Below are 12,924 nucleotides of genomic sequence, written 5' to 3'. Positions count from 1 at the left end.
CCCATTACCCCCCCTGGGCTGGGGCAGTACAGTAGCACATCTCTTCAGTAGCACACACACATCCTCACATAGACACACTGATGTGCATACAACTGCAGGCACACACCTGTATACAGAAGCTCCGTGCACATGGTTTCCTTTCAAGCCACACACAGAGTCAGGAAGAGACGAAATGTGCCTTACTGATCGATCCCCTAAAGCTTTGAGGAGCAGCAAGGAAGGCAAAAGAGCAACCCCTGGCTCAGCTGAGCTCCCGGCAGGCTTCAGGGTGTGTGATCCTCAGAGGGTGCTAAGAACGACCAGCCAGGTCCTAAGGATCTTCTCACCCGGGATCTGTGGCTGACTTGCTGTACAGCCCTGGTTAAGCCATCTGGCCTTCTCTGTGTCTTGAGCTATAGGAAAAAGGGGTGTGTTGTAAGCTGATCGCCAAGGGCCATCCAGGCCCACTGCTCAGATCAAGCCAAGTATAGAGAATGGAAGAAACTATGAGCAGGTGCCGGGGGGGGGGGGGGGGGGGGACGAGGGACAGGGGTCAAGCACCACCAATCAGGGTGAAATCCTCTAGGCAGGGAAAACCTCCGGGCATGGAGAGGAAGCGGGTACCTGGTCAGCAGAAACCTGAGCCAGGAAAGACAGCAGCCAAAAGCCAAAAGCACTTGGGTTGGGAGTGTGGCTTAGTGGTAGAGTGCTTGCCTAGCGCGCATGAAGCCCTGGGTTCTATTCCTCAGCACCACATACACAGAACAAAGCTGGAAGTGGCACTGTGGCTCAAAAGGGAGTGCTAGCCTTCCGCAAAAGAGGCTCAGGGACAGAGCCCACCCAGGTCCTGAGTTCAAGCCCCAGGACTGGCAAAAAAAAAAAGGGGGGGGGCGGGGGAGGAGCAGTTGTCCTACTAAATATGGGGGTCTTACCTCATTCAATAATCTAGAAGACAAACAGACACCCACACCCATACCCACAGATATAGACTGATAATAGATAGATAAAGATAGATCAGGCCGGGCACTGGTGGCTCATGCATCATCCTAGCTACTCAGGAGACTAAGATTTATTTATTTATTTATTGTCAGTTGTGGGGCTTGAACTCTGGGCGCTGTCCCTCAGCTCTTCAGCTCAAAGCAAGTGCTCTACCACTTGAGCCACAGCGCCACTTGCAGTTTTCTGGTGGTTCACTGGAGGTAAGAGTCTCATGGACTTTCCTGTCCAGGCTGGCTTTGAACCATGATCCTCAGACCTCAACCTCTTGAGTAGGATTACCAGCACCCAGTTTAGCCTAAGATCTTAAGGATCATGGAGGAATCACAGGAATGCTTGTGAGACTCTGTTTTTTGGGGTTTTTTTTTTGGTGGGGGGGTTGTTGTTGTTGTTTGTGTTTTTCTCTTATTGGTTGTGGGGCTTGAACTCTAGGTCTGGGCGCTGTCCCTCAGCTCTTCAGCTCAAGGCTATCATTCTACCACTTGAGCCAAAACACCACTCTGGCTTTTTTTTTTTTTCTGCTTATGTGGTGCTGAGGTATCAAACCCAGGGCTTCATGCATGCAAGGGCTCCCAGCCCTCTGTGAGACTCATCTCTAGTTAACCACTAGAAAACCAGAAGCAGCGCTGTGGCCCAAAGTGATACAGCAGTCACTAGCCTTGAGCGAAAAGAGCTCAGAGACAGCACCCAGGTCCCCAGTTCAATCCCCATGACCGACCAAAAAAAAAAGGAAAACAAAACAAAACACATCAATATCAGACAGATGCTAGAAGGGGCTGGGATGTAGCTCAACTGGCAAAGCACTTATCCTGGATTCAATGCCCAGTACCCAAAAAGTAAAAATAAAAATAGATAGAGGGCTGGGAAGGTGGCTCAGTGGTAGAGTGCTTGCCTTGCATGCATGAGGCCCTGGGTTCGATTCCTCAGCACCACATCAGCAGAAAAAGCCAGAAGTGGCGCTGTGGCTCAAGTGGTAGAGTGCTAGCTTTGAGGTAAAGAGCTGGGCCAGGCCCAAAGTTCAGGCCCCGTGCCTGACAAAAAGATAGATAGATAGATAGATAGATAGATAGATAGAATAGGATGGCGATAATTGGGATGAATGGATAGCTGTCCTATGGGGACAATTCAGGGACTGGCCTTGCAGCTCTCACAAACACAGGTATCAAGAAAGGGCCCAAGGTAGAGCAGAGGAGACGCTAGCAAAGACCAAGCCCACACACACATCTGACAGGCCCTCAGCCACACCCCTAGGCACCCAGACAGAATGTCTCCAGTCCCCAGCACCTACCCTGGGTGCACCAGCTCCCCACATCATGAACTGCCTGCCAGCAAGGATGGACAGAGGCCACGAGGGAAAGAGAGGTTCTTCCTAGGAGGAGGGTGGGCCCGGCCTGGCCTGGGGTTCCTGCGGGTAGAGGGAGGGCCTACGGGAACAGTCCCATGCCTCACTGTTCTCTATGGCTTTTTATTCCTATGTGATTCTGCTGCTCACTCATATAGGGATTGGAGCCGTGGTGCACGGTGAGGATAGCCGGCGGACACCAAGGACATTTGTATTGAGCAGGAGGGTTCTAGGGGAGTCAGACAGCGGCTGCTAGCCAAGGCTCAGGAGGTATTCTGCTGCTACCCTCCTCTCCGTTTGCCTGTGTGTGTGTGTGTCTGTATGCACGTGCACCAGTATTAGAGCTTGAACTCAGGGCCTGATCATCGTCCCTGAGCTTTTTTTGCTCAAAGCTGATGCTCTGTCACTTGAGCCACAGCCCCACTAAGTGCTCTACCACTTGAGCCACAGCGCCACTTCCAGTTTTCTGGTGGTTTATTGGAGATAAGAGTCTCACAGGCTTTCCTGCCCGGGCTGGCTTTGAACCATGATCCTCAGATCTCAGCCTCCTGCGTAGCTGGGATTATAGGCATAAGCCATCAGTGCCCAACTCTTTCACTGTCCTGACTCACTACCCTAGTACTGGAATTTCCTGGCTAGCACCAGATCTGAGCTATGTTCTGGAAGAGTTGGCACAGAAAAAAAAAAAAATCTTGTGGCCTGGAGGAGTCCAGAGGACTAGATGATGAGGCAGATTTCAGCATAACCAAAGTGAAGGGTTATCCAAGGAGTGCTCGCCTAGCATGCACGAAGCCCTGGGTTCCATTCCTTAGGACCACGTACACAGAAAAAGCCAGAGGTGGAGCTGTGGCTCAGGGGTAGAGCGCTAGCCTTGAGCAAAAGCAGCTCAGGGACAGGACCCAGGCCCTGAGTTCAAGCCCCAGGATTGGCAAAAAAAAAAAAAAGGGCTGGGAAGGTGGTTCAGTGGTAGAGCACTTGCCTTGCATGCCTGAGGCCCTGGGTTTGATTCCTCAGCACCACATAAGCAAAAAGAAAAAAAAAGCCAGAAGTGGCGCTGTGGCTCAAGTGGTAGAGCGCTAGCCTTGAGCTGAAGAGCTGAGGGACAGCGCCCAGGCCCAGAGTTCAGACCCCACGACCGGACCCAAAACAAAACAAAACAAAACAAAAAATCCTGGTTAGGGCAGCAGTCCACAGGCCTAACCTCCATGGGCTCTCTACTCACCCACAGAGCATGCTGGGAGCCTGACTCAACCTCCCACGATCCAGACAGACAGGCACTGATTGCTATTTGTTTTGTTTTATTTATTTATGGAGAAAGCACTGGGACTTGAACTCAGGATCAGGGCGCTCTCCCTTAAGCTTTTTCACTCAAGGCGCCCACTCTACCACTTGAGCCACAACTCCACTTCTGGCTTTTGCCTGGTTCGCTGGAGATAAAAGAATCTCAAGGACTTTTCCTGCCGCAGGCTGGCTTTATAAAATGATCCTCAGATCGCAGCCTTCTGGTTACAGGCGTGAGCCACCAGTGCCTGGCTTTGGAGTGCCATTTCAGTGAAATGGGTCCCCAGTGGAGGGTGCGCCCACAGTACGGTCCTTTATATATTTTCAGTCTTCCTAGCATCACACCGCAGAGGAGACAGGCCAGGGGAGGGTGGTGAGAGGGAAGAAGGGAGAAAATAGTCCTAGGGGCTGGTCCCGGTCCTCGGGGGGCCCTGCAACCACTCCAGTGGTAGGCGTGGAAGACAGTCCCCCATCTTCCAACGTAGGTGATGGCAAGCCATGTGTGGGATGGGACAAGAAGACAACCAAGCAGCCAAGGCTGAGCAGAGGGGTTGGAAACCCTGGCCAGGCCCTAAGGGACCACGTTTGCCTTCCCTAAGGCCCTGCCCTTGGGTTGATGCCTCCTCAGCGTATGTGATTCTTTGTTTGTTTGTTTTGGTCGGTCCTGGGGCTTGAACTCTGGGCCTGGGCGCTGTCCCTCAGTTCTTCAGCTCAACGTGAGCGTTCTACCACTTGAGCCAACAGCGCCACTTCCGGTTTTCTGGTGTTTTTGGTTTTTAATTGGAGATAAAAGTCTCACGGAGTTTCCTACCCGGGCTGGCTTTGAACCGCGATGCTCAGATCTCAGCCTCCTGAGTGGCTAGGATGACAGGCGAGAGCCACCGGTGCCCGGCTAGGGTGTGTGTGATTCCTACCACACAGCCTCGTGCTGTCACTGAGGCTGCAGAAACAGCAGGTGGACGTCCATCACGTTGGTACCTGTCATCCCTGTGTACAGCAGGTGTGAGCCGCCCTGGAGGCGGCAGAAGAAGGTGTGTGAATCGTTGTGGGCTAAGAAGGTGGCCATGTCCAAGCCTTGGGCAGTGGCCTGGCTGCAGAGCTCCCGCATGACCCATGCACCAGCGGCCTCGGTGGGCCCATCTCGCCCGTCGGTGCCGCCGCTCAGAAACAGCGCCTCCACGGGCCCTAGCGGCTGCCTTCCCAGCTCTGCTCCAACAAGCATGGCCAGCTCCTGGTTCCGGCCGCCCCTGCCAGAGCCCTGCAGCTGCACCGTGGGCTCGCCTCCCGCCAGTAGGCACACGGGGCCTCTCGTCTCCATCACAGCCCCCAGAGCCTCCTCCAGCTGCAGGTCGGAAAGCTGCAGCTCGGCGGCCAGCTTGTGCAGCCTGCCCTTCTCCTCTTCCGCCTCGTCGTCTCCGGAGGCTCCAGCCGTGGTGGAGGGGATTAGGCGGGCTGCAGCCACGCGGGCCAGCAGCCCGTAGAAGCGGGCCAGCAGCCTCACATCACCCTGCAGGGATGTGCTCAGCACCGCCGCCCGGTAACCCAGGGCCTCGGCCTGCTTTTGAGCCTCGGCCAGAGCCAGCACGTTCGAGCCGATGATCACGTTGAGCACGTGGCCGCAGGCGTGTGGTCCCCGGGGGTCCGAGTCGGCCCGAGCTAGCACAGTCTTCACGGAACGCGGCAGGGCGGCACGGAGGCCGTAGCGATTGAGGATGTGCAGGCAATCTTGTACGTTGTGGGCGCTGGCCACAGTAGGGCCACTGGCGATCACCTCCACAGGGTCCCCAACCACGTCAGACAGGATCAGGCTCACCACCTAGGGGATGAGGAGGGGGGACACGGGGTACAGGCTCAGGCTTGGTCCCACCTCTTTCCTTGTCCCCAGATCCTAGGTATCCAGCACTCAGTATATATCCTTAACCACTTCACTTATTGTTTGGTATGACTTGGGTTTGAATTCAGGACCTTGCATCTACTAGGTAGGCACCCTACCACCTGAGCCACGCCTCCATCCCTATCTAGTTACCACACTCAGGTAGGCTCACTCAACATCTGGCTAGGAGGCCAGGTGCCTGTGGCTCACGCCTGTCATCCTAGCTACTCAGGAGGCTGAAATCTGAGGATTGCGGTTCAAAGCCAGCCTAGGCAGGAAAGTCCATGAGAGTCTTATCTCCAATGAACCACCAGGAAACTGGAAGTGGCGCTGTGGCTCAAGTGGTAGAGCGCTCACCTTGAGCTGAAGAGCTGAGGGACAGCACCCAGGCCCAGAGCTCAAGACCCCCCCCTAAAAAAAAAAAATCTGGCCAGGAGAACCCCCTCCTCTCCTCTCTCAAGGACCCCCTCTCTCAGGACCCCCACTCCCCACAGTGAGTCTCACACCTGGCCACAGTCAGCCTGAACTCTGGTCTAGGCTGTCTTCTCCCTGCCACACATGGGGAGCCCAGGGCTGTGTGGGGAAGAAGGGATGGGTGTACCTGAGCAGGGTAGGCGGCCTGAGCCAGCCCTCCACCCTTGAGCTGGGACAGGGCCTTCCGGATGGTGTTCAGTTCCTGGATGGTGGCTCCGCGGGCTGCCAGTAGCTTGGTGAGCGTCTGCTTCTCCTCCAGTGTGACGGGGGGAATGGGGGCAGGCAGCAGAGCCGAGCCCCCACCTGTGGAGTTAGTGAGGGTCTCAGATTGAGGGGGACACATCCCAATCCAGGAACCGGGTGGACAATGGCAGACAAGCCCACGAAGGAAGATGGGGCTCGAGCGCCCCCGTGTGGATGTAAAGTGAGTGTTCACAGTCACCATGCCCTAGCCACGGGAGGCTGGTGCTTGCCCTGGTGTACCCCAGATCCTAGCAGCCACAAGAAGAACTAACCAATCCTTATGAGCTTAGAACAGGGTTCAGAGCAGGGAGAAATGATAGAGGACCTAGGAGAAGGTTCCGTGGGAGTGCCCGCCCTGGATAACATTTGTGCAGACAACACCAAAAGCAGTGACATTTTCTACCCAGCAACTTTTTTTTTGGTCGGTCGCGGGGCTTGAACTCAGGGCCTAGGTGCTGTCCCTCAGCTCTTCAGCTGAAGGCTAGCGCTTTCCCGCAAAAGCAGTGACATTTTCTAAGAGTTCTGACCTCTCAGGCCTTGTGTTAGGGGTCCCTTTGTCCCTCTCCCCCATCACCCAACAAGGTTATTTATTTATTTTTTTTGCAGGGTGGGGTGGTCAGTCATGGGGCTTGACCTCTGGGCCTGGGCGCTGTCCCTCAGCTCTTCAGCTCAAGACATGCGCTCTACCACTTGAGCCACAGCATCACTTCCAGTTTTCTGGTGGATCCTTGGACATAAAGGTCTCATGGACATTCCTTCCCAGGCTGGCTTTGAACTGTGATTCTCAGATCTCAGCCTCCTGAGTAGCTAGGATGACAGGCTTGAGCCACCAGCACCCAGCTAACAAGATCAATTTGAGGGGAGCCCAAAGCCACAGATAGTACCATCTAAGTTCCTCACCGCCTCCCCTATGTCTGGTGCCAACTTTAACCTGGGAGCTCGGACCAATCACTGAATAACCTGGTACTTGGAGCAACCCCCCCCCTTGCCAGCTGCCCTGAACCACATCTGGCACCCAAACCTGAGATGAGCACCAGCAGCAGGTCGTGGGCAGTGAGTCCCTCGGCCAGCTGCCGGATGGCCAGCGCAGCTCGCAGGGCATCACGGTCTGGCAGGTTGTCCTCAGCCCCCTCGAAGACTTGGATATGGCTGTGTGGCTTCAGCAACATCTCCCTGAGGAGGAAGTAAACTGAGTAAGAGAGAGGGTGGACACCTCTCCTCACCTGATTTTTGTGTTTTTGTCAGTCATGGGCCTGGGCGCTGTCCCTCAGCTCTTCAGCTCTAGGTGAGCGCTCTACCGCCACAGCGTCACTTCCGGTTTTCTGGTGGTTTATTGGAGATACGAGTCTCATGGACTTTCCTGCCCGGGCTGGCTTTGAACCATGATCCTCAGGTTTCAGCCTCCTGAGTAGCTAGGATTACAGGCGTAAGCCATCAGCGCCCAGCCTGATTTTGTTTTTTGTTTTTTTGCCAGTCCTGGAGCTTGAACTCAGGGCCTGGGCACTGTCCCTGAGCCTCTCTGTACTCAAGGCTAGCACTCTACCACTTGAGCCACAGCGCCACTTCCGGCTTTTCCTGTTTATGTCGTACTGAGGAACTGAACTCAGTGCTTCATGCATGCTCGGTGAGCACTCTAGCAAGAAACCACATTCCCAGCCCCACCCCACCTGATGTCCTAAGGGGTATAAAGGCATAAACAAGGGTGCCACTGACACCCACCCAGAAAGGGTGGAAGGTCAGACCCAGGAGCAAAGGAAGACTAGTGGGTAGGGATGAGGCCTCCAGTCTAGCTTAGGTGATCTGAGCTATTTTCCTTCCAATAGACAGTGGAGAGCAGCACTCCCCGCCCACCTCTCCACCCCACAGCTTCTTACTGCTTGCCGGCCTGTTCCATAGCAGCACGGATCCCCTTGGGGACGCTGATCACACCCTGCACGAGATGCTGGCCCAGGAGCTCCTCGGCTGCCGCCGCCATGCCCAGCACAGCCTTGCCGAAGCCCACTAGGTAGAGGTTTTGCTTCAGTTGAAAGCTCCGGTCCCGCACCTTCAGCTGTTGGCCACCGGGATCCAAGGCCAACGCCCTGTGCAGCATGGGGCCCGGCTGCACGGCTCCCACAGCACTGTCAAACACTTGTCGCGCATGCTCTGCCAAGGCCATGCCACTGGCCAGCCGAGCCGCTGGAGCCCTCCAGGAGAAAGGACGTGAGGAGGCTCGGACCACACAGGGCAGGACTTGCAGGGCTACAGCCATGGCCCCTTCGTGCTCAGCACCACCTTGCACCCATAGCTGCCTGAGAGGAAAAAAAAAAGAGCAAGAATGAGGCCAGAGAGAAGAGGGGCCCCTCGTAGCCACCCCTGAGGGCTCAGACGCCACAGCCACGGCTGCCAGAATGGACCATCTGATAGTTCCAGGAGACTTCCTGACGCCCACAGCTACCTGATCTCCCGCCAATCCTAGGAGCCCTGCCACCCGGCCAAGTCCTCCTCTTCTGCAGACCACACACTGGTCTCCCCCCGCCCCCCCCCCCGGACATTACACCCCAAGTCCAAAGTTCCTATGAACTGGACCCTCCTCCCTAGGTCACTTTCTTGGGCTGGGAGTTAATCATTCACCAAAGGAACGATTCTTACCTGTGGGTTCCCACCCCACACACCTTTTCCACTGGCCAGCAGTTCTGAGCCCTCACCCCGTGGTCATGCCCCTTTCTAGCAGGAACTCCTACCTGCCCTCCTTTCCATTTCTGCTGCCAGGAAGTTGTTGGTTGTAACCTCCAGCCCACTGGCCTCCAGCCTGCTCTAACTGGGCTGGGAATAACTGGGTCTCTGTTAGGAGATTATAAGACACACGGCCAGCTCAGATCAGCAAGAGGCCTGGGTACAAATCCAAAGTAGCAACCAACTTTAATTCAGAGGCCCGGGTACAAATTCAAAGTAGGAACCAACTTGAATTCTTTGAGAGTGAAAGCTGTTGTTGGAGGGCTGGGACCTTTAGCGAAGTCTCCAGGTACTGCATGCATGCAAGAAGCCATGTGCTATGGGGCTGGATCTACATTTCAGGGAGTAAAGAACGCCCTTCTACCCACATAGTAGGCCAGGCCCACTCTTGCCAAGAACACCGCTTTTGGCTCTGGGAGAGCAAAACAAGTCCTCAGTCATAGCCACCCACAGTGGTGAAAAGCCAATGGCTGGTCCAGACTCCCGTAACTTAGCCCAGATAGTCATTTACCACACTGGGCAAAGTAAATACTTGAGAAGCTTCGGGCTTTGGGGAAAACAAAGCCACAAATGATCATTTATAAAGGCGGGGGGGGGGGGGGGGGGAAGAATAGGGCTGGGAACGTGGCTTAGTGGTAGAGTGCTTACCAAGCATGCATGAAGTCTTGGATTTGATTTTTCAGTACCACATATACAGAAAAAGCCAGAACTAGCACTGTGGCTCAAGTGGTAGAGTGGTAGCCTTGAGCAAAAGAAGCTCAGGGACAATGCTCAGACCCTGAGTTCAAGCCCCAGGACTGGCAAATAAATAAATTTTTTAAAAGGGGGTGTGGGGGGGATGCTAAGGCTTGAACCAAGGGCTTTCTCCCATGTTTCTCCCACTCTACCACTGAGCTAAACACTACTTCCTAAAAAGGCATCTATTTATTTTATTTTTGCCAGTCCTGGGGCTAGAACTCAGGTCTTGGGCTCTGTCCCTGAGCCTCTCTGTGCTCAAGGCAAGCAAGCACTCTACCACTTGAGCCACAGCGCCACTTCTACCTTTTTCTGTGTATGTGGTGCTGAGGAAGTGAACCCAGGGCTTCATGCATAATATAGGCAAGCGCTCTACCACTAAGCCACATTCCCAGCCCTAAAAGGCATCTATTTTACCAATGCCTACCACTAATGCTGCAAACTAATTGTATCAGCGAGTGTAGATGAGGCAGGGGAAGGAGGCTGAGAAGTGGGTTTATAGTGCACTCTCCCTCCCCCCCCCCCCCCCCCTTTAAGGTCCTGGGTTTGAACTCAGGGCCTCACACTTGGAGGGCAGGAGCTCCACTGTGCCATATCTCCAGCCCTTTGCAATGTACCTCACTTCCTTCCCAGGCACACCCTGGACCCTGAAATGACTGTTTTAGGCTTCCCATCACAGTACCTGGGATAACAGGTGTGAACAAACAACCTCAGTTTCACTTTAGATGTAGTCTTTCAGACTTTTCAATATGGGTTGGCAAAAAACTGCAGTCATTCAGATCTCAGCCTCCCCTCTGCAAACTAAGATGAATGCTTGATGTGATGGTGTGCACCTAGCAGTTAAGAAAGGGAACTTCGCCAGGCGCTGGTGGCTCACGCCTGTAATCCTAGCTACTCAGGAGGCTGAGATCTGGGGATCGCGGTTCAAGACAGACCATGAGACTCCATCTCCAATAAACCACCAGAAAACCGGAAGTGGTACTGTGGCTCAAGTGGTAGAGTGCTCGCCTTGAGCTGAAGAGCTGAGGGACAGTGTCCAGGCCGAGTTCAAGCTCCACGACTGACAAAAAAAAAAGAAAGAAAGAAAGGGAACTTCTCTGCCTGCCCTGGCCTGGAACTGTAAGCATCCTTCCCTATCTCCGCCTCTCAAGTAACCAGATGTGAGTGGTTAGGGAATCTCCATTTCTCTCACTGGGGCAGGTACCCAGAATGAGAAGATGTGGAATGAAACTGAGCCTAGTCCTCTCTCACAAGTTGGGTATGCGGGTCTGTGGCAGAGCACTTAAAACATCCAACATCAGTTTCTCTCACACCCAGAATACTAGCAACTCTTGGACATGGGCGGTTTTAAGCCCAGTGGATCTCTGCTTTCCTCTAAAAGCCTAGCCCTGCCCAACAGCTGTTGAAAGGTCACCCAGAAGACACTGCCATGGTGTATGGGGGGGGAGCCTCGCTTTAGCCAGGAGGATCGCTAGGGCTTGTTTATTAGAGCTAAGGGCACCTAGCCCAAACGAACTTTGTACCTATTTCCCAGATGACCCAATCTTGTTCTAGGGCAGAAGGGACACTCAGGGGTTGGGATGAAACTCCAGGGCGTTCAGTTAAATTTGAACTTCAGCTAAGTACCTTTTTTTGTTAGCAGTATGCCAGGTCTCTACTTGGCTTGTGGATGATCTCAAATTCTAACATAACTGGGTGGGTATTTTTTTGTTTGTCTGGTCGGTCGTGGGGCCTGAACTCTGGGCCTGGGCGCTGTCCCTCAGCTCTTCAGCTCAGGGCTAGCACTCTACCACTTGAGCCACAGCGCCACTTCCGGCTTTTTCTGCTTCTGTGGTGCTGGGGAATCGAACCCAGGGCCTCAGGCATGCAAGGCGAGCGCTCTACCCCTGAGCCACCTCCCCAGCCCCGAGTGGGGCTCCTTTCATCTCCTAAGTCCTCCAACTCTATCACCAGACCGGATTTCCTCCAGTACCCGCCGCTGCGTCAGGTGGGGGAAACAAAAAAGAAAGCGGCGGCCAAGTCCCGACTCCGCCCCGCGCGCCCCGGCGCGGCGCTCCCGGGTGACGTCACTTCCGGACACGCCTTCTCCGGGGAGGCCCGGACGTGACGCCGCGCCAGGCTCCGCCCTCGCGTCTTCCTCGGAGGGATGGCCGCCGAGACGCCAGAGAGGAACCTTTCTGTTGCAAGCCTTTCTGTGGTCTCCTGGGCTCGGAATGGTTCCCCCCGGGGGGTCATGAGGCTCCTTACCGACGCAGACTTGCCCGCTGCAACGACGGCGACTCTCCGGAAGTTCCGGGCATCCCACGCCGCCGGGGGACCGGAAGTGCCCTGGGGCAGCCAGCCCCCGGAAGTGGGGCGGGGCGGGGCGGGGCCGGGAGAGGCCGACGTGGAGATCGGAGCCTGGGATGCTGCTCCCCGCCTCGCGGTGGCCCGCCGCTTCCCGTGGGATGCTGTCGTCTTAATACATCCTGAGCGCCGGGTTGGGTACCAGCCACCATGCCTGAGCGAGCCACAGCCTCAGTGTCCTCGCTCCTCCCCATCCCATCCCATCCAAACTCTTCTCTTTGCTTCTGTGGCGCTGAGGAATCGAACCCGGGGCCTCAGGCATGCGAGGCAAGCGCTCTACCACCGAGCCACCTTCCCAGCCCCACCCCCAATCCACCTCTTGACTCTTGCCAGAAATTCCTGTTCCTTGATCTTCCAACTGGGTGAAAAAAAATAACCCACAGGTCTCCCTCACCGTCTCCATATCTGGTCTGAGCCCACTTGGAACAGCGCTGCTGTCTTCCTACAATCATAACTCAGGTTTTTGACTCCCCCAAACCCACAAAAGACGACGCTGGGCTTGTGCGTTTTTTTTGGGTTTTTGGATGAGGAGGGATTTTTTGGTTTGTTTATTTCATGTATTTATTGAGACGGGTTCTCACTTTGTAAACCAGACCGTCCTCAAACTTACAATCCCCCTCGCCTCAGCCTCTCAAAATGCTAAGACTAAGCTGGTTGCCTATGGCTCACGCCTGTAATCCTATCTACTGACTCAAGAGGCTGAGATATGAGGATCGTGGTTCAAAGCCAGCCTGAGCAAGCAAAGTCCATGAGACATCTCCAGTTAACCACGAGGAAACCTCAAATGGCACTGTAGCTCAAAGTGGTAGAATGCTTGAGCAAAGAGAGCTCAGAGACAGCACCCAGGCCCTGGGTTCAAACCCTATGACTAACAAAAACAAAAACAAAAGGAAAAACTAGGACTTCAGGTGTTCACCAGTATACCTAGAAAGAATATTTT

General features: G+C 54.7%; 1 protein-coding gene across 2 annotated transcripts; it reads right to left on the bottom strand.

Annotated features, from left to right (window-relative positions):
* Nucleotides 1-4,424: 4,424 nt before the first annotated feature.
* On the bottom strand, nt 4,425-11,926 carry Glyctk (glycerate kinase). Of its 2 annotated transcripts, none has more exons than XM_042666088.1 (5): nt 11,886-11,926; nt 8,063-8,479; nt 7,210-7,361; nt 6,073-6,248; nt 4,425-5,414 (listed from the first exon to the last, which is right to left on the bottom strand). In XM_042666088.1, the coding sequence occupies exons 2-5, from the start codon at nt 8,437-8,439 to the stop codon at nt 4,530-4,532; spliced, it is 1,590 nt and encodes a 529-aa protein (XP_042522022.1). In that variant the 5' UTR covers nt 8,440-8,479; nt 11,886-11,926; the 3' UTR covers nt 4,425-4,529. The 2 variants fall into 2 exon arrangements, with proteins under 2 accessions (XP_042522022.1, XP_042522023.1); XM_042666089.1 differs by lacking the exon at nt 11,886-11,926 and adding an exon at nt 8,626-8,716.
* Nucleotides 11,927-12,924: the final 998 nt, after the last annotated feature.

This window comes from Dipodomys spectabilis, unplaced genomic scaffold (genome assembly GCF_019054845.1).
Source record: "Dipodomys spectabilis isolate Male_0828 unplaced genomic scaffold, ASM1905484v1 ptg000360l, whole genome shotgun sequence".
NCBI classification, from domain to species: Eukaryota; Metazoa; Chordata; class Mammalia; order Rodentia; family Heteromyidae; genus Dipodomys; species Dipodomys spectabilis.
The sequence above is the reverse complement of the archived record's forward strand: the minus strand, read 5'-3'. Positions and strand labels throughout refer to the sequence as shown.